Source organism: Curcuma longa, chromosome 4, assembly GCF_044706935.1.
Source record: "Curcuma longa cultivar G26 ecotype Majalengka, Jawa Barat chromosome 4, ITB_CL_G26_1.1, whole genome shotgun sequence".
Lineage (NCBI taxonomy): Eukaryota > Viridiplantae > Streptophyta > Magnoliopsida > Zingiberales > Zingiberaceae > Curcuma > Curcuma longa.
Genome location: NC_133864.1, coordinates 18,348,395 through 18,367,836, shown reverse-complemented (window position 1 = coordinate 18,367,836; position 19,442 = coordinate 18,348,395). Strand labels below are relative to the sequence as shown.

The 19,442-nt window shown below is 39.3% G+C and overlaps 1 protein-coding gene and 1 pseudogene across 2 annotated transcripts; one reads left to right on the top strand and one right to left on the bottom strand.

Moving 5' to 3' along the window:
- Positions 1–2,756: 2,756 nt before the first annotated feature.
- On the bottom strand, positions 2,757–3,473 carry LOC141826261 (uncharacterized; annotated as a pseudogene).
- A 12,948-nt stretch (positions 3,474–16,421) lies between these two features.
- LOC141826679 (serine/threonine-protein phosphatase PP1-like) lies at positions 16,422–19,150 on the top strand. Of its 2 annotated transcripts, XR_012601648.1 has the most exons (5): positions 16,422–16,755; positions 17,769–18,328; positions 18,413–18,604; positions 18,761–18,858; positions 18,892–19,150. XR_012601648.1 is itself a non-coding variant. In XM_074713953.1 (4 exons), the coding sequence occupies exons 1-4, from the start codon at positions 16,560–16,562 to the stop codon at positions 18,782–18,784; spliced, it is 972 nt and encodes a 323-aa protein (XP_074570054.1). In that variant the 5' UTR covers positions 16,422–16,559; the 3' UTR covers positions 18,785–19,150. The 2 variants fall into 2 exon arrangements, 1 of the variants encoding a protein (XP_074570054.1); XM_074713953.1 differs by having other exon boundaries at positions 18,761–19,150.
- The last annotated feature ends 292 nt before the right edge of the window (positions 19,151–19,442 follow it).

The window sequence follows — 19,442 nt, the reverse complement described above, 5'->3', positions numbered from 1 at the left end:
GACAATTAGGTGGAGATTAGGTTCATATGATGAACCAAGAGGATTAGATTCAAGTGATGATCAAGTTGGATTAAGTGTAATCCAAACTAGACTAGTGGAGTTGATTGATCAATTGTAACGCCCGCCCTTACGTGGGCCTAGACGGACACTACAGTTACTCTATTTCATTCATTCATAAAGAGACCACATACGAAAACCATGAAAACTTTGCAGCGGAAACATAAAACATATTTCATAACAGGGATTTCATATGTGATAAACAAAACCTATGGTGCATGTATTGTCCAGATATCAAGTTCTAGTTAGAAACTTCTTAGCATGTCATAAACATTCAATCATAGAAAACATCCAGACATTTAAGCATGCAATATAAAATTCATAATCATTAGATTGCCAGGATCTCTGCCAAGTCACCACCACACACATCTTTATCAGCCCTTTCCTGCTGCTTCCCTTAGCTTAGTGACTTCTATTTGGATCTGCAACATAAGAAAGAATCTATAAGCACAAGGCTTAGTAAGCTCCTTTCCTACTCACAAAATCCCATCGTCACATGAAACATAGCATTTAATCAACGTTTAGCATTTACATAAACATGGTATTTACATGAACATGATATTGACATGAGCATATAATCATGAACTCATCTTAGCATTTCTTAAGCATATAATCATGTATTCATCTTTAGCATTTCATAAGCATATAATCATGTGCATAAACATTTAGGATGCTTTTTGAAAACATATCATATAATAGTTAAACATAATCATTTCATCATTTTTGGGTGTCCCCGGCTTGTACCCATTCATTCATCATCTTGCTAGGCCCGTACTTTAGACCATCGGCCTAGGGGCATCTTGAAGCCCATCCCTTACTAGGTCCGTACACCAGACCGTCGACCTAGGGGCACTAGGTCCGTACACCAGACCGTCGACCTAGGGGCACTAGGTCCGTACACCAGACCATCGACCTAGGGGCACTAGGTCCGTACACCAGACCATCGACCTAGGGCACCTTGGAGCCCATCCCTTGGACCACCTTCACCCCGTCCTTCGGTGTCCGGTACAAGCCATGCATTAAAGTAAAATAATGATGTACATGCTTTTCTTCATTTTTTTATCATGAATGTTCCTTTTATTTCTTTGTCATAGCATCATGAACATTCATGCATCATTTTCATTTCATTTCATTAGCATGTTACATCATAGCATAAACCCATTTTAACGCCTTGGCACGGGATAAGAACATAACATTATCATGGCTAACATCCTCGAAACCCTTACCCTTAACCTCTAAAACATGATTTAAGAACCAAGGGCTGAAACTCACCTTCATGGAAACCCTAGGTTTCTTTAAACACATGAAAGCTAATTTACTCAATGGCATCATAAACCAAATAATTCATTTAACATGTATTAAGCCATCTTTAGGTTTAAAAATCATTCCTTAGGTTCCATAACCTATCTTGGCCGAATGTTCCATTTAGGGTTTACCTTTGGTTGGTTTTGAATCTAACCACAAGAACTCTAGATCATGTAAAATACGTTACCAAGCATATAGAACATGGATTAGGTTTTAAAAATCATCATCTATACTTAATCATGCATTGGCCGAAACATTCAAAAAGGTTCTTCATGGCTTTTGCAACACAAAACATAACACATGAGAAAACATTCATGAAACCATAACATAACAAATATGTTGCAGGTGAGGGGAACTTACATAGGTTCTTGAGTCCTTAAACTTTTACCCTAATCAAAAGAGGATGAAGCCCTTCAACCCTTTGGTTCTTCCTTAACTTCAAACCTTCCCTTAACCTCCTAGTCCTTGCCTTAGGTTCTCCACCTTTGGAAGCTTGATGGATGGTGGAAGCCTTCCCAAACCTCTCGGCCACAAGGGAAAAAGAGGGCTTTAAGGCTCTCCAAGGCTCTCGGCCAAGGAAAAGAGAGGGAGGGAGTGAGATGGTTTTTGGTGGTGAGGAAATGAGAGGGTGAGGATTTTATAAAGGGGAGTGGAGAGGAGTTACAACTCCATTTGGCAACTCCTTTCATAAATCCTCATTAACATGTCCATTAATTCCCAACCTTTCAACTTCTTTCATTAAATTCTCACTAACTCATGAAGTAAAGGCACCCAAGTGTCTGTCACTTGCCTACTTTTAAATAGCATTTTCCCTTATCCTTTTCAGCAATTTTGCTAGAACTTGTGGCTAACTCATGCTTCTTAGGCTTGCCACTTTCCATGAGGTCCAAGGTTCAATCCTTGGCACCTCCATTTCTTTTTTTTTTTTTTTTTGGCAAAGCCCACATAGCCCATTACTTGTTATCCATTACATAAGCCCATTTTCATTTCCTTTGTCATTGGTTAAGCCCATATAAGGGTTAAGACCATTATGAGAACATTGAACCCATAGAACCCATTAGGATACATCCCACTAATGGTCTATTTAGGGTAGAATCCATTTTGTATTAAATGCCCATTTAGTATTTCTTTTCTATCCTAAATTATTTTTCATAATCTTAGCCATCATTTATCAATATTTAAGGAAAATATTGAAGCCTTTTGTGGGGTGTTACAATTCCCCCTTCCTTATAAAAAGTTCATCCTCGAACTTTAGAATAACTTCGGTACTTTTGTTTCTTATTGCCCTCATATTCCTTAGGTGGCTTCTTTGAACTTATTGACTTTGCCACAGGACCTTTGCTAAGGCTACCCCTTTGTTCCTTAGCCTTTTGACCTCTCGATCTAGTATCTAAATAGATCGACTTTCATAACTTAAGTCCTCTTGATCTTGCAATCTAAAGCTTATGGTGGCATATCTATCTTCTTTGGGAAAGGCGTAGAGACGAACGATTATGTCGCTCTAGTATCCAATACTACAGTAGCATGCTGACAGAAAATAAATAATCTAACCTGTCGAAGCATTCGCCACATCCTCATTGGTAAGAGAGAAAACCCTTGCATTTGTCATAACTGGAGGGGCCTCCAACCTCCCTTGGCTTATTTGGGGACCTTCCAGTGCAGCCTGCATATAATGCAGTTGTGCAGGTGCATTCTGATACTGCATTTGTTGCGGAGGGGGTGCCTGAACTTTGGTAGGGCAGTCCTTGACTCTATGCCCTTCCAGTCCACAGCCGAAGCATCTATTCGTGCCCTTGTGGCACACCCCAGGATGCATCCTCCCACATGTGGTACACATAGGGATCTTGGGCTGCTTGTGCGCTGGACCATCTTTAGAGTTGTTCACTTGCTTCCTCTTGTCCATTGTGGTTTCCTTCCCCTGTATTCTGAGTTTTCTGTCCCCCTAACTGGGCTTGACTCTTTCCTTCATTCAGCGCCTTCTTTTGCTTATTAATATTGTTCAAGTAGTGCTCAGTAATCAAGGCACTACTGAACAGCTCCTCGGCGGTCTGCGGTTTATTAACACCGCCAGCCACGTTCAGAGCTATCTCAGGTCGGAGCATTTTCAGCATGAGTCTGACCCTTTCTCCTTTCCGTACTGACCAACTCGGGACATAGGCGAGCTAGCCGGTTAAATCTCTTAACAGCCTCGCTAACTGACAGCTCTCCTTGTCGGAACTCCGTGAATTCATCATAATGCTTGTTGGTCACTCGCATATGGAAGAATTCATCAAAGAATTCTGATTCGAAGTCCGTCCACCTCATCTCATTCACGGGTCTCTTAGCCTTAACCCTATCCCACCACATTCTGGCATCACCAGAAAGGCAGAATGACACACACTTGACCTTTTCATGCTCCGGCCAGTCCAGCAGCTCCACAATACTCTCCACAGTTTTGAACCAGGCCTGAGCATCCCACGGTTCACCAGCACCCGAGAAGGTTTCTGGCTTCAGTCTCTGCCACTGGATCAGATAGGCTTCTGGTCGCATTCCAGGGACAGAGCCAACCGGGGGGGTACGGGGTAGCCGGAGGTGCTGTTGGTATAACTGGCTGGTTCACTGGTGGAGGGGTAGCATTCCCTTGCTGATTCATTAAAGTATTGATGGTCTGCTGCTGCTTAGTGATCTGACGCTGGAGTTCAGCCACGAGGTGCGTCAGGTCAGGCTGGTTTGCGGTTTCATTTGTTCTGTTACCTCTTCTAGCCATGTTTTCTAATAACAAGTAGCTAGTCTAAGTTCATTGTCGTTTTCCTTAATTCATATGCATTGTAAGGTAAGATTTAAGTATCTTCCTATGTACCTTATTCCTTTCTAAGGTAAGAACATGCTTCCATCTTGTATGTTTTATTCAAACATAGCATTATCATTAAAGCATTAAATGCAGTAAGCATAAATTTCTTACTTACTTGGAAGCGGCAGGATGCAGGCTTGATGTGTGTGTAGTGAGATGGCAACGGCTCTGATACCCTTACAATGCATATGAATTAAGGAAAACGACAATGAACTTAGACTAGCTACTTGTTATTAGAAAACATGGCTAGAAGAGGTAACAGAACAAATGAAACCGCAAACCAGCCTGACCTGACGCACCTCGTGGCTGAACTCCAGCGTCAGATCACTAAGCAGCAGCAGACCATCAATACTTTAATGAATCAGCAAGGGAATGCTACCCCTCCACCGGCGAACCAGCCCATGATACCTGTAGCACCTCCGGCTACCCCAGCACCCCCGGCCGGTCTTGCCCCTGGAATGCGACCGGAAGCTTATTTAATTCAGTGGCAGCGACTGAAGCCAGAAACCTTCTCGGGTGCTGGTGAACCGTGGGATGCTCAGGCCTGGTTCAAAACTGTGGAGAGTATTGTGGAGCTGCTGGACTGGCCGGAGCACGAAAAGGTCAAGTGTGTGTCATTCTGCCTTTCTGGTGATGCCAGAATGTGGTGGGATAGGGTTAAGGCTAAGAGACCCATGAATGAGATGAGGTGGACGGACTTCGAATCAGAATTCTTTGATGAATTCTTCCATAAACGAGTGACCAACAAGCATTATGATGAATTCACGGAGTTCCGACAAGGAGAGCTGTCAGTTAGCGAGGCTGTTAAGAGATTTAACCGGCTAGCTCGCCTATGTCCCGAGTTGGTCGGTACGGAAGGAGAAAGGGTCAGACTCATGCTGAAAATGCTCCGACCTGAGATAGCTCTGAACGTGGCTGGCGGTGTTGATAAACCGCAGACCGCCGAGGAACTGTTCAGTAGTGCCTTGATTACCGAGCACTACTTGAACAATATTAATAAGCAAAAGAAGGCGCTGAATGAAGGAAAGAGTCAATCCCAGTTAGGGGGACAGAAAACTCAGAATACAGGGGAAGGAAACCACAATGGTAAGAAGAAGCAAATGAACAACTCTAAAGATGGTCCAGCGCACAAGCAGCCCAAGATCCCTATGTGTACCACATGTGGGAGGATGCATCCTGGGGTGTGCCACAAGGGCACGAATAGATGCTTCGGCTGTGGACTGGAAGGGCATAGAGTCAAGGACTGCCCTACCAAAGTTCAGGCACCCCCTCCGCAACAAATGCAGTATCAGAATGCACCTGCACAACTGCATTATATGCAGGCTGCACTGGAAGGTCCCCAAATAAGCCAAGGGAGGTTGGAGGCCCCCTCCAGTTATGACAAATGCAAGGGTTTTCTCTCTTACCAATGAGGATGTGGCGAATGCTTCGACAGGTTAGATTATTTATTTTCTGTCAGCATGCTACTGTAGTATTGGATACTAGAGCGACATAATCGTTCGTCTCTACGCCTTTCCCAAAGAAGATAGATATGCCACCATAAGCTTTAGATTGCAAGATCAAGAGGACTTAAGTTATGAAAGTCGATCTATTTAGATACTAGATCGAGAGGTCAAAAGGCTAAGGAACAAAGGGGTAGCCTTAGCAAAGGTCCTGTGGCAAAGTCAATAAGTTCAAAGAAGCCACCTAAGGAATATGAGGGCAATAAGAAACAAAAGTACCGAAGTTATTCTAAAGTTCGAGGACGAACTTTTTATAAGGAAGGGGGAATTGTAACACCCCACAAAAGGCTTCAATATTTTCCTTAAATATTGATAAATGATGGCTAAGATTATGAAAAATAATTTAGGATAGAAAAGAAATACTAAATTGGCATTTAATACAAAATGGGCTTCTACCCTAAATAGACCATTAGTAGGATGTATCCTAATGGGTTCTATGGGTTCAATGTTCTCATAATGGTCTTAACCCTTATATGGGCTTAACCAATGACAAAGGAAGTGAAAAGGGGCTTATGTAATGGATAACAAATAATGGACTCTCTTATGTGGGCTTTGCCAAAAGAAAAAGAAAAAAGAAATGGAGGTGCCAAGGATTGAACCTTGGACCTCATGCAAAGTGGCAAGCCTAAGGAAGCATGAGTTAACCACAAGTTCTAGCAAGAATATCTAATAGAGGTATAAGGAAAAAATGTATTTAAAAGTAGTGGGACATAGGTGACATCACCCCCATTTACTATGAAGAAAGGAGTTACAAATATAAATTTGTAACCTCCTTTTCTCTTTACTTCTCTCCCTCACCGAAAATAAATCCTTTCTTGAAGTTTTTTTAAGTTTCAAGGCACCATGATTTCTATTTATGGGTATTAATGAAGGGAGTTGCAAACTCCACTTGAAACTCCCCTCTCCTCTTTATAAAAGCTATTTCCTCACCCAAATCTCATTTCCTCTCGTTCCTCACCAAAAACCATCTCACTCCCTCCCTCTCTTTTCCTTGGCCGAGAGCCTTAAAGCCCTCTTTTTCCCCTTGTGGCCGAGAGGTTTGGGAAGGCTTCCACCATCCATCAAGCTTCCAAAGGTGGAGAACCTAAGGCAAGGACTAGGAGGTTAAGGGAAGGTTTGAAGTTAGGGAAGAACCAAAGGGTTGAAGGGCTTCATCCTCTTTTGATTAGGGTAAAAGTTTAAGGACTCAAGAACCTAAGTAAGTTCCCCTCACCTGCAACATATTTGTTATGTTATGGTTTCATGAATGTTTTCTCATGTGTTATGTTTTGTGTTGCAAAAGTCATGAAGAACTTTTTTGAATGTTTCGGCCAATGCATGATTAAGTATAGATGATGATTTTTTTAAAACCTAATCCATGTTCTAGATGCTTGGTAATGTATTTTACATGATCTAGAGTTCTTGTGGTTAGATTCAAAACCAACCAAAGGTAAACCCTAAATGGAACATTCGGCCAAGATAGGTTATGGAACCTAAGGAATGAGTTTAAAACCTAAAGATGACTTAATACATGTTAAATGAATTATTTGGTTTATGATGTCATTGAGTAAATTAGCTTTCATGTGTTTAAAGAAACCTAGGGTTTCCGTGAAGCTGAGTTTCAGCCCTTGGTTCTTAAATCATGTTTTAGAGGTTAAGGGTTTAAGTGATGTTGATCGATCTCTTGATCGACTAGGAAGGCTTGTAATCGACCACTTGGTCAATTACGTGACTGTGTAATCGATCTCTGAATCGATTATTCGGTTTACTGAGGAAAACATTTACGTCATTTAATCGATCACTGGATCGATTAAGGAAGGCGTAATCGATCTCTTGATCGATTACAGAGAAGTGTAATCGATCCCTCGATCGATTAAGAAGCTTACTGTGACAAAAGTGAATTACAACATTTGATCGATCATCCGATCGATTGTAGGGGATCCTAAACGATCATCTGATCGATTAAACCTACTGGTTTGGTCGATTAGGGTTTCCAAACAAGTTCATTAATGATGGTTTAAGCTAAGAGCCTAAGAACCCTAGGAGGATTCGGCTAACTCTAAGAAATTAGGGTTTAGCTGGGTTAGGGTTTCAAGTATGATTAACCATGGTTAGTTGAAGCTAAACATGGGTAGATGTTAAATGGAATAAGGTTATGTGACATGGTAAAGGAAACCTATAAATTTTAACCAACCTTATAAGGATTAGGTTTTTGGTTGAATAAGGGTTTCGAGGATGTTAACTATGATAATGTTATGTTCTTATCCCGTGCCAAGGCGTTAAAATGGGTTTATGCTATGATGTAACATGCTAATGAAATGAAATGAAAATGATGCATGAATGTTCATGATGCTATGACAAAGAAATAAAAGGAACATTCATGATAAAAAAATGAAGAAAAGCATGTACATCATTATTTTACTTTAATGCATGGCTTGTACCGGACACCGAAGGACGGGGTGAAGGTGGTCCAAGGGATGGGCTCCAAGGTGCCCTAGGTCGATGGTCTGGTGTACGGACCTAGTGCCCCTAGGTCGACTGGTGTACTGACCTAGTTCCCCTAGGTCGACGGTTTGGTGTACCTAGTAAGGGATGGGCTTCAGGATGCCCCTAGGCCGATGGTCTAAAGTACAGGCCTAGCAAGATGATGAATGAATGGGTACAAGCCACCAATCTGTAACGCCCGCCCTTACGTGGCCTAGACGGACGCTACAGTTAATCTTTCTTTCATACATATCAATACCATATACGAAAATCTCAAAACTTTGCAGCGGAAACATTATAACATAGTAGAGATTTCTTATATGATAAATAAGCATAGTTTGCAAGAAATGTCTAGATGATAAGTTTTAATCAGAAAACAATTAAACATGACAGTTTTCCAACAAAACCACAACCAGCATGCACATATAAAATTTCGCATCGCCAGGACTCTGTCAAGTCACCACCACACACATCAGTTCAGCCTCTCCCGCTGCTTCCCTTGCTCAGTGCCTGTTAATTGGATCTGCAATATAAGAAAGAATCTATAAGCACAAGGCTTAGTAAGTTCCTTTTCTACTCACAAAATCCGAACGTCACAGAGACATAACATCTCTAACATATATCATAGAAGCACATTAACATTGTGTAAACATGTTAACATTCATTTACCTTAACATTCATATCATTCATATCATATGCATTCAACATGATAACAAATGTCTTTTCAAAATACATTAACATATTAGATAAACATAATCATATTCGTTGTTTGGGGTCCCCGGCTTGTACCCATTCATTCATCATTTTGCGCGCATCCCTAATAGATCCGGGGTAGCAAATCCCGAACCCACTAGGGAACTAGGTCTTCACCCGTCCTTCGACCTAGGTCTTCACCCGTACTTCAACCTAGGGGCGTATTGGAGCCCATCCCTTGGACCACCTTCACTTACGTACTTCAGGGTCCGGTACAAGCCATGCATTAAAGTAAAAACATGTTTTGTTTTTCTTTTTCCATTTTGAATGTTCCTTATCCTTTCATCATTCATATAACATGATGAACATTTAAATATTTATTATCATACATGATACATTATCTAACATTAGCATGAGATCACTTAACATCATATATGACATCCTCGGAAACCCTTATTCAACCAAAACCTATATCTCATATGGTTGAACAAAACTTATTGGTTTCCTCTACCATGTTACATAAACTCATTCCATTTAACATTTACCCATGTCTAGCTACAACTAATCATGGTTAATCTTACTTGAAACCCTAACCCAGCTAAACCCTAATTTCCTAGAGTTAGCCGAGTCCTTATAAGGTTTCTTAGGTTTTTAGCCTAAACCATAAACCTTCATACCTTATCATGATTGGGCCGAAACTCATACATGAACAAGCCTAGGTTAAAGTTTAACCACATGACCTTTAAACCATCTTAACCCATTACCTGTAACCCTAGTTAAATTCTTAGCATGAATCAAACCCTAAGTTTCATGTTTGGCCGAAACATTAAGGATAAGAAACATGGTTTTAAGCTAATTAATTGTACCCTATCACATGGTAAACCATTACTTAACCCATGTCACCATTTCTTTGCTAGAGTACCCCATGAAACCCTAATTTCTTACTTGGCCGAACCTCTTGACCATGAAATCCCTAGATTAGGTTCTATCACATGACACCCTAATCCACATAAACAACATCAAATAGGAATTTGCATTCATGGTTAAGTTTAAAACATATTCTAAACCCTAATTCCTCTTATGGCCGAAACTTGATTCACCAAGGTCACCCTTGGTTAGTTCTAGATTCAATCACTTGGGACCCTAAATAATATTAAATATTAGGAGTTCCTCACATGGTAATTGAAATCAAAAACATAACTTTAAGCTTTCTTCATGTTCATGGTCGAACCCCTTTAAAACATAAAATCTTGGGTTTTACAACAAATGGACACATACCTAGACCATTATGAAATATCTTCCTATAATATTTTCAACTATGGTTAGATTAGCACATAATTAAAACCATAATTTCACCTATTGGCCGAAACCCTAAAATCATGATCCCTTGGTTATATTTAGCCACATGAATCCTCATATAACTTTTACAAGCATGGTTAGGTTTTTAAAACATAACTTAAAACATTTAGTTTACCTTTGGCCGAAACTTAAACCTCTTGAAACACTAAGTTTCTAACCACATAAAAACCAAATTTATTCCTAAACATAATCATAGATCACATAGACATATAGTTTGTTCCAAAACATGCCTTAAAAACCTTTAAACAAAGCATAGCCAAACTTATAAAAATTTGAGTTTATCATAAGTCTTCATCATCAAAATAAAACAACCACATAAATCCACATCTTAGGGCCATTATATCGCAGGTGAGGGAACTTACCCTTTAGTTCCTAAAGTTCTTAGAGTTTACCCTACAAAAGAGAAAAGAAAAACTCTTTTGTCTTGTTGTCCTCTTGGAACCTTGTTGCTTCCTCCAAAACCTCCCAACCCTTGCCTTAGATCCTTTTCCTTGACCACATGGTGATGAAAACACCATTAGCACCTCTCGGCCAAAAGAGAAAAAGAGAAAAGAGAGGAAGAAAGAAAGAAGAAATCAAAAACCTTGAAAGTTCTTTGCCTCCTCTTTTGCTTCCAATGTTTCTCCTTAGATCCCTTCCCTCAGGGGTAGTGGTTCCGCAGCGTGGTAGCATGACAGGGATCCCTCCTTCGCAATATGAGACGAGGAGATGAGAGCTTTGCTCCCCCATATGACTTGGGGCAGGAGGATAGGTGTACTCCGACAGCATCCTGTCCACTCGGTCACTCAGGAGCAGTGATGGCAGAGTGCACAGTTGTCATAGCCCTACCCACTCGACCTCACCATCGTGATGACGGTGGCTGACTGACGTCAGGGGTGACCATGTCATTGCATCATGTGCATACTGCATGGATTGCACTTATGCTTGCTGCATTTTTGTTGTTGCATATGTTTGACATGCACATACAGGAGGCCTGATGCATTGGTAGGTGATTCTGGTATGTACAGTTCTTCCATGCTTTTCAGTTTTGCATTTCTTACTATTCTTTTCAGGAGACTGTACTAGTATGAGTATTACTGCTAGGGATAGTTTACTATACATGTCTACTAGATATCCGCTGAGTTCGTTGAGTTCACCCCGTTGATTTCATTCTTTTCAGGTTGATGTCAGTTTGGAGCTGCGTCTCCTATCGAGATGATGTCGTCTCTTTGGTTTTGGTTTTATTATGTTATCGATAGATATGTTTCAGAACTTGATCTATCTTATGGATTTTCATATATATATGTTTCGGTTTGTGGTATGCATGCTATAGAATAATAGTTGGTTATTATTTCAGTTTTAGTACTTGTGATTTAGTTTTGTTATGTTTATGGATTGTAGCCGTGTAGGCTTATTTGTGGCCTTGTAGGCCTTCTTGTCATATATGTATACAGGGAATTGCAATTGTTACAGGGGAGATGCTGTCGAAATTATCGGTTAGCCATCTCCCGGGGCGTGACAATTAAGTTATGAATCTTGGATTGTTTTGGTGATTGGAAGAAATTGGATCAAGTTCTTGTCGTCTCCTTTCTTTAAGGTAAGTTACTTATCATAGTTTTGTTTGATATTATAAAGTCAATCAATGTTCATTTTGATGCATGATTTATAGAGTGAGCTATGGATGATTATAAGGTATCAAGCGGTTGGGCAATAAATAGATTTCTTCTTTTGAGATGAGTTTTTCGGACTTGTTTTCTTATATTTACCCATGATTAAGATGTGAAAGTAATATATCATATGTTGGTAAATTTATTAGATCGCATTCTATTAATTTTATAAAATCTACTCTATGTCCCCGGGGTAATGGTGCAACGGTAGGACATCCGGGTTGTGACCCAGAGACCCGCGGTTCGATCCCCAGCTGCGGCATATTTGCAAGAATTTTCTTCCAAATGGAGAACGCAATCAAAGGATGCTGGGCATCTGGATTGGCCGTCATATGCACTTCCCGATTTACCCTGGTGGTCGGTGGAAAATTTTCGTGGGACCGGGCCGGCCACTTCCAGGGATTGAGTCCATGAGACTGATTGGGATTTATCATTTTTTTAATAAAATCTACTCTATTTTTTTATTATAGATGGATGCAATCATAAATAAGAAATAATAGTTCTAATTGGTTTAATAAAATTTTTTTAATTCTTAATTCATTTAGAACACATAAATTTAAAATATGACATACATAATGAATATGAAAAAAATAAACCATCAATAATAGGTTACATATAAATTTTAGTTCATCAATAAAATAAACCACCAATAATAGGTTACATATAAATTTTAGTTCATAAATACTAACGGTGTTAAAATTAGTATTATCAAATGATATTGAAAATATTTTATAAGTTAAACTATATTCTTCTAAAATTAAATATAATAATTGTGTGATATTGTGAACAGTATGTGATTTCTCAAAAACTCTATCAACTAATAATCTTTTTTGGATATTTCAGGAGTTATCGATTCAATTACAAGTGATACTCATATACGAATATGTTTGCTAATGATCGCTCTAAATATTGAAACATAAAGAAATTTTATTATTTAATTTATTAAATTCTTTAATTAAATTTTTTTCTTTCTTATTTTATTAATTTTTAATTATACAAGTAAGTATAGTTTTAGGAACACGTTTTACCAATCGATGTATGAATAAGTGTAGTTCTAGGAACACATTTTGCAAATGGATTAGAGGTTCTTTACAAAAATTTTCAAAAATGCATTTAAATACAAACATAAATGAAAGATATTCTACGGAAACAAATCTAGCTAATGCTTCTTTTAATTTATTATCGGAGTATAAAAATAAATCAAAATCAGTACTTCCACTTGTGAAAAATCTAGATAATTATGTTTGAGCATGATTGATTCTATATTATGACGCATGCTTTGTTTCTACGTGTCGTTTCAACGACCCATAGCCGCCATCAGTTTAGAATTTATAGAAAACACTACAGTGTTTACATTTTATACGCAATTCTCTTAACGAAAGAATGACCTTTTCAAAATGTTCAATAAAAATAGAAGATTTTAAAAAAGGAACTTCTTGAACCTTAGAAGTGATTGCATTGGTACTTTTTTATGTTTCAGGTATCGAAAGTTGCTCGATCTCATCATCGGTGGATTGAATATTGAGCTTCTCATTTGAATTCACTATTTCCTTATCGTTCTGAGATCGAGATAACGGAGCTCCTCTATCTCCTTCCATTGTAATCGAAAGTGGAAGTTGAAAACATATAGAATTGGAGTCGAAAGCGCATAGAGATTGCAGAATTGAGAATGAGAGTAGAGAAAATGTGTGTGGAAACAATAAATGAGCATTCTATTTTTAGAGTTTGAAGAGTAACAGATACTAAATCGTAGCCATTGATAAAAAAAATCAAATGATATTAATCGTAAAAAAAATATAAAAAAACCTCAAACAGCTAGAACCAGCGGCTTCAAAGGTAAGAACTATTGATTAAATGGTAAAAAAAATTCAAACTGACGATTTTTAATGGGCTGGAACCGTAATCGACCTGGCACCCTATCATGCCCGTTAAAGTTTCGGCTGGGCAACCAGGTCAATGGGTACCAAGCCCGTTGACTCGATTACAAGTCTGGGCTAGACCTGGCCTGAGGTCGGGTCTAGTTGTGGGATGCGCGACTCCTCCACAACGGTCGTAGCTATCGAGGGGATCGTGCAACCTCTACGACGGCCACAGGGATGCATGTCGCCTTCGTGGTGGCCGCGGGGATTGCACGATGCCTTCGTGGCCAATGCGGAGCCGCGTGCTGATGTCGACGTTGTGTCGGTCGATAGGCAGAATGAAATATTTCGCTCGTGTTGCCAGATACAATATGAGATTTTAAACTATGATCAACCACGATCAAGACCATTATTAGAATGATCTTTTTACATTTAAGAGAATATAACCCTGAGAAGTTCCTTTATCTAAGACAATTATCACCATCACAATCCTACTACCATTTAAGTTCTAAAACATTAATGTTCCAAAACTATTTATAATACAGGGATTTTTTAAACTCTACATGCAACCTCATTTATGCTTCTCCCTATGAATGTGATGTCTTGCCGTCCTTACAAGTGATTTGATTGATACCTTTGGTAGACCTTTTTCCACTGTTTATCTTTTGTAGACACTGCACTTTGCCAAGAATACTTAATGATGAACTGAACTTTATGTAAGTACTGTCTTTCGATGCTTACTTAGGCTGCGTTTGATTTACAGTAGACAGAAATATAGAAATGGAAATACAAAAATACAGTAGAGACAGGGACGCATTTACAATGGTCTCTGTATCGTGTTTGGTAATACAGAGACAGGGACATTGTTGGCTGATTTCGATCGAAATTCGGTCGGATTCTGGTCGAATCGGGGTCGGAGTCCGGTCGCGGTCGACGCGCCGGCGCCGGGCACGTCGACCGCGGTCGGACTCCGCCTCCGATTCAGCCGAAATTCGATCGGAATCCGGTCGAATTCCGGCCAACAGTGGCTGGGGCGCGTAGGGCTCTGTTTTTGGTCGGATTCCGATCGGATTTTCACCACAATTCGACCGGAATCCGACGCCGGCCGGAGCGCCGGCGAGTTGCGCGTCCAACGCGCCTGGCCTGGCGGCCGGCGGTGATCGGACGGCGGCGCGACGGTGCCGGAAGCGGAGATGGGTAGTTTTTGTCTTCGTCTCCGTTTCAATGTCCCCAATTTTACAGTGGACAGAAATGGAGACAAAGACGGAGACAGAAATCCTATTTCTGTATCTGTCTTTCAAAACCAAACGGGGACAGAGACAAAAATTTCTACTCTGTCTCTGTATTTGTGTCTCTGTCTCTGTCTCTGAAACCAAACGCTACCTTAGACCCACCCATATGTAAGTACTGTCTTTCGATGCTTACTTAGACCCACCCACCAAGTTAGAATGTTCAAGAATTAGTCATGAAATGAGATTGGAACTTATGAAAGTTCAAGTTCTTGATTTTGCATTTTTTTTTTGGATACATTTAGTCCGGTAAAGTGCTGATAAAATGATATGACAAAATACTAGCATCTGTGTGTGCTGATAAACTGATTTGTCTTTTTTGGTAGTGGTTAATTATAATTTTTCGATTTATTTTTTTATAGATGATCATGAAATCGATCGTATAGACCGTTGAGACCTTTTATTGAAGTATGCTTTAACTACTCTTCTATTAACTTCCCTGCAACAGGAAGCTTTCAGATTATGAGTCATTAGAGAAAATTTCACTTTCCCATGTTTGTTTTTTTCAAAAAAATTCCTTTTGAGTTTCAATGTTGTCAAAATGCCACTTTTATCTACATCCTTGTTTCCTTAGCTTCACTATTACTGTGATATTTCCTGTATAACTTTTAAGGATTTTTGAATATCAAAGGCATTTTTTAAATAATATTTAAAATTCAAGAGAGATTTTTCTTTATTATGAGTTTTTTTTTTCTTTCTAGTAAAAGGAAAAGCTGAATATTATTAATCATCTTAAGAGAATGTATCCAATTAGTTGTTAGAATTTAACTAAAATTCTATAGCTTACTCTCCAAAGTATTTATTTCTATTATGTTAGAGAAAAAGTGTTTTATTATATTAGGTACCCGGTGAAAAAATTTAAAAAATTTTTGAGGGGCAGACAGAGTATTTATTAATAAACAAAGATTTTGATAATTAAATTAAAATTCTAAAAATGTGAAAAATCAAAAGTATAATTTTATTTTATGTGAAAGGTTCCCGGTGAAATAAGAAACAAATAAAAAAATCATGGGGGAAGATGGAAATTATTAAAACTATGAGGTCGTGTCGTGTATATTTTCAGTTGGGAGTTAAAAATATAAAAAATTGGAGAAGCAAATTATAATTATGTGTCAAAGAGGTAAACAAGTCAGATCACACTGGCTGCCTACCCGCATTCCTACTCACTTGTTGTGCGTAGGACCCTCTCTTTTCTTCACCGCGGTAAACGTTTCGGGTGGCGTTAAGCAGGTGCCATGAAATATCCGAACCGGATTACGTATGATCCGGTGTGCGGGTGCGCCCACGCCACGCGCTTAATCAGACGGATGGAGGCTTCAGAAATCTTGATCGGACGGCGAGGATGCTTCGACGCGCTTTCTTTCCTCGATAGCAAAAGGTCGTCGTGTTTTCCGCCTCGTCTTTGTCGTCGTCGCCGTGCTCAAAGCTCTGAACTTTCCGAAGCTTCCGCCCACGATCGCAAGATCCAGAGAGGGCGAAGCCTCGGGGTCGGAGGAGGAGTCGCCTGACGCCGTCTTGGAGTTGGGGTACTCGGAAGGAGGCGCGACGGAGCGAAGATGATGATGACGAGGGCCTCGATTGGGGCCATGGATGGCCCTGTGCTGGACGACGTCATAAGGAGGCTGCTCACCGGAGGCGGGCGGCAGGTGCAGCTCTTTGAGGCGGAGATCCGGCAGCTCTGCGTCGAGGCCAAGAAAGTGTTCCTCTCGCAGCCGAATCTCCTTGAGCTCCGCGCTCCCATCAAGATCTGCGGTCAATTCCCATTATTCACTCCCTCTATCTATGTGCAATCGGATGTAGAAAATTCTCTTCTCCTTATTGGCAATTGCTCAAAAACGGAAAGAAAGTGACTAGAATTCCGGTATTTTATTGGTCAAAGGGGAATTGATACTAGTAAACCATATGGTTTATCGGATGATCGCATATAGAGAAATTGTGAAGACGACTGGTTTGCATTGATTTCATCTTTGAAGATTTGTTCTGCTAATTTTCTTTGCGGAGGCATATCTTTTAGCTTATATTTTTGAATCCCGATAACTTTGTTGAGATTCTATGCAAACTAGATTGGATGACAGGAGGGTTTAGGGTTGATTGCGTGCATTAAGAATCAACATTCTAACCATGTTCCTCAATCAAGTTATGCATTTTTCTGTATAATGATAAATGCACTCTATAGATTTCAGTTGGCGCAGTTATGCCGATTATTTCATCATCCCCTTTATTTGTCATTATTTCACATATTCTAGCTTCTCATTTTCTTTCTGCAGCTTTCAATTTTTGCAAAAATGAGTTCCTTGCTAGGAGCTCTCTTTTGATTGTTCTTGTTCTACAATTGCCACAGTTGATGGAAATTTTTGATCTTTTGTTATATTACTAATTTCTTTATGGTGGCAATTTTGGGATAACTACTCACCATTATCATGCCCCAAAATTTCTTATTAACGAACTCAAATAAGTGAATGATAAATATGGAATATCTGCAGGGATTTCCATATAATCTCTTTTGTGCCTTCTTGATTGACAAACCAATTTGGTGCACAAAAAATGACTTCTATTCTAAATAATCGTTCAAACTTCTCCAATTTTAACTTTCAGTTCACTTTTGTTATAGGAAAGATCTTTCCCACCAACGATGTGTGCCTGATTTGTTATATGGTGATGCTGTCTTGGAATCTATGCTAATTTCACCATCTTATATTTTATCCTGATTAATTTGTTTGAGAAGCTGCAGAAGAGCTAACTTTGAAGTGTTACTTTTATTGCAGGTGATATACATGGACAATATATTGACTTGTTGAAGATGTTCGAAATTGGTGGCTTCCCCCCTCATTCATCTTATTTGTTTCTTGGGGATTATGTAGATAGGGGCAAATATAGCTTGGAAACTATATGCTTGCTTCTAGCTTATAAAGTAAAGTATCCCGACAAAGTGTTCCTTCTAAGAGGCAATCATGAAGATGCTAAAATCAATAGAGTATATGGCTTTTATGATGAATGCAAAAGAAGATTTAATGTTCGGCTATGGAAAACATTTTGTGATTGCTTCAACTGCTTGCCATTTGCAGCCCTGATAGATGAAAAAATATTGTGCATGCATGGTGGTCTTTCACCCGAGTTGCAAAACATGTATGATATCCGGAATATCCCAAGGCCGACTGAGATTCCAGACTATGGGATTCTATGTGACCTGCTTTGGTCTGATCCTGATCCTGCAGTGCAAGGGTGGGGTGAGAGTGATCGAGGAGTTTCAGTAACTTTTGGTGCTGATAAGCTTGTTGAGTTTTTGGAGAAAAATGATCTTGATCTTATTTGTCGAGCTCATCAAGTGAGTGTTTGTTTTCCTCCCTCGTTGCTTAAGTTTCCGCTTCTATACACTCGGTGACGGTGGTCAAGTTGTTGATTTTTACAGGTAGTAGAGGACGGATACGAGTTTTTTGCTCACAGAAGATTAGTCACGATTTTTTCGGCTCCAAACTATTGTGGGGAATTTGATAATGTAGGTGCTATGTTGACTATAAATGAAAGCCTGTTATGTTCGTTTCAGATTTTGAAAGCATCAACACCAGTAAACCCTGGCACAATCTCTAAGATGCCTAAGAAGGTGACATTTTTAACTCCAACTTCTTGTTCTTTCTAAGCCAGTTTTTGGTGGGGTTTTCCTTGGAAAAGATAAATGATTTTTAAAAGTCTAAGCTTTGTTGAACTTGAAAAACAACTTATTAACTGAAGAAATCTATTTTCTTTGTTAATTGAACAGCCATCAAAAGGAGGAAAATCTTGATAACTCTGTAGTCAGTCATCTGAGGATGATAAGAGTTTGGAGAGCTGGATCTTGTGTGTGGATCACTTAAACTTGTCGCTATTTTCTATGGGTAGATAAGGTTAATTATCTTAGGCAATGAACAAATTTAAGGCATGGCATTGTCGAATCATTAGGATGGTGAACTTTATCTTATGCCTTTTTTTTGTTGTACAGCAATTTAATACAAGGTTAATTTCTTACCCAAAGAAGAAAGTTCTTCTGTACCATCGAAGTAGAAACTTGTAAGAGTCATTTCTTTGGCTTCTTTTTTTCTTTCTGTGGTCGGTGAGAACTTGAAAGTGTTTGATCCGAAATAATCAACTACTTGTGATTGTTTTGATTCAATATCTATTTAAGAGCTGTGCTTCATGTTAGGAAAGAAAACTAATAAATAAGATGACAAAAAGATTTTCGCAATTCTACTTTTCTTTTGTCTCCTAGGGTGAAAATGAAGGATGGGCGCTCGTAAGGGACGTTCTTTTTTAATTTTTTTAATCAAAAGGGCCGGGTATTTCGTCTCACTAACCTCTTTTAAAATGACATTGATATTCTCAAGTATATTGTTCGATCGATTTAGGTTTTTTGATAGGTCATTTAAACTATAGTCATTAATTTAGATTGGATATATCGGATTGAT

What these genes read in the sequence shown, in the direction of transcription:
- LOC141826679 (XM_074713953.1), top strand. Translation starts at nt 16,560, where the DNA reads ATGATGATGACGAGGGCCTCGATTGGGGCCATGGATGGCCCTGTGCTG. An exon ending in CGCTCCCATCAAGATCTGCG is followed by an intron (nt 16,756 to 17,768) that starts GTCAATTCCCAT and finishes CTTTTATTGCAG; the next exon opens with GTGATATACATGGACAATAT. An exon ending in TTATTTGTCGAGCTCATCAA is followed by an intron (nt 18,329 to 18,412) that starts GTGAGTGTTTGT and finishes TGATTTTTACAG; the next exon opens with GTAGTAGAGGACGGATACGA.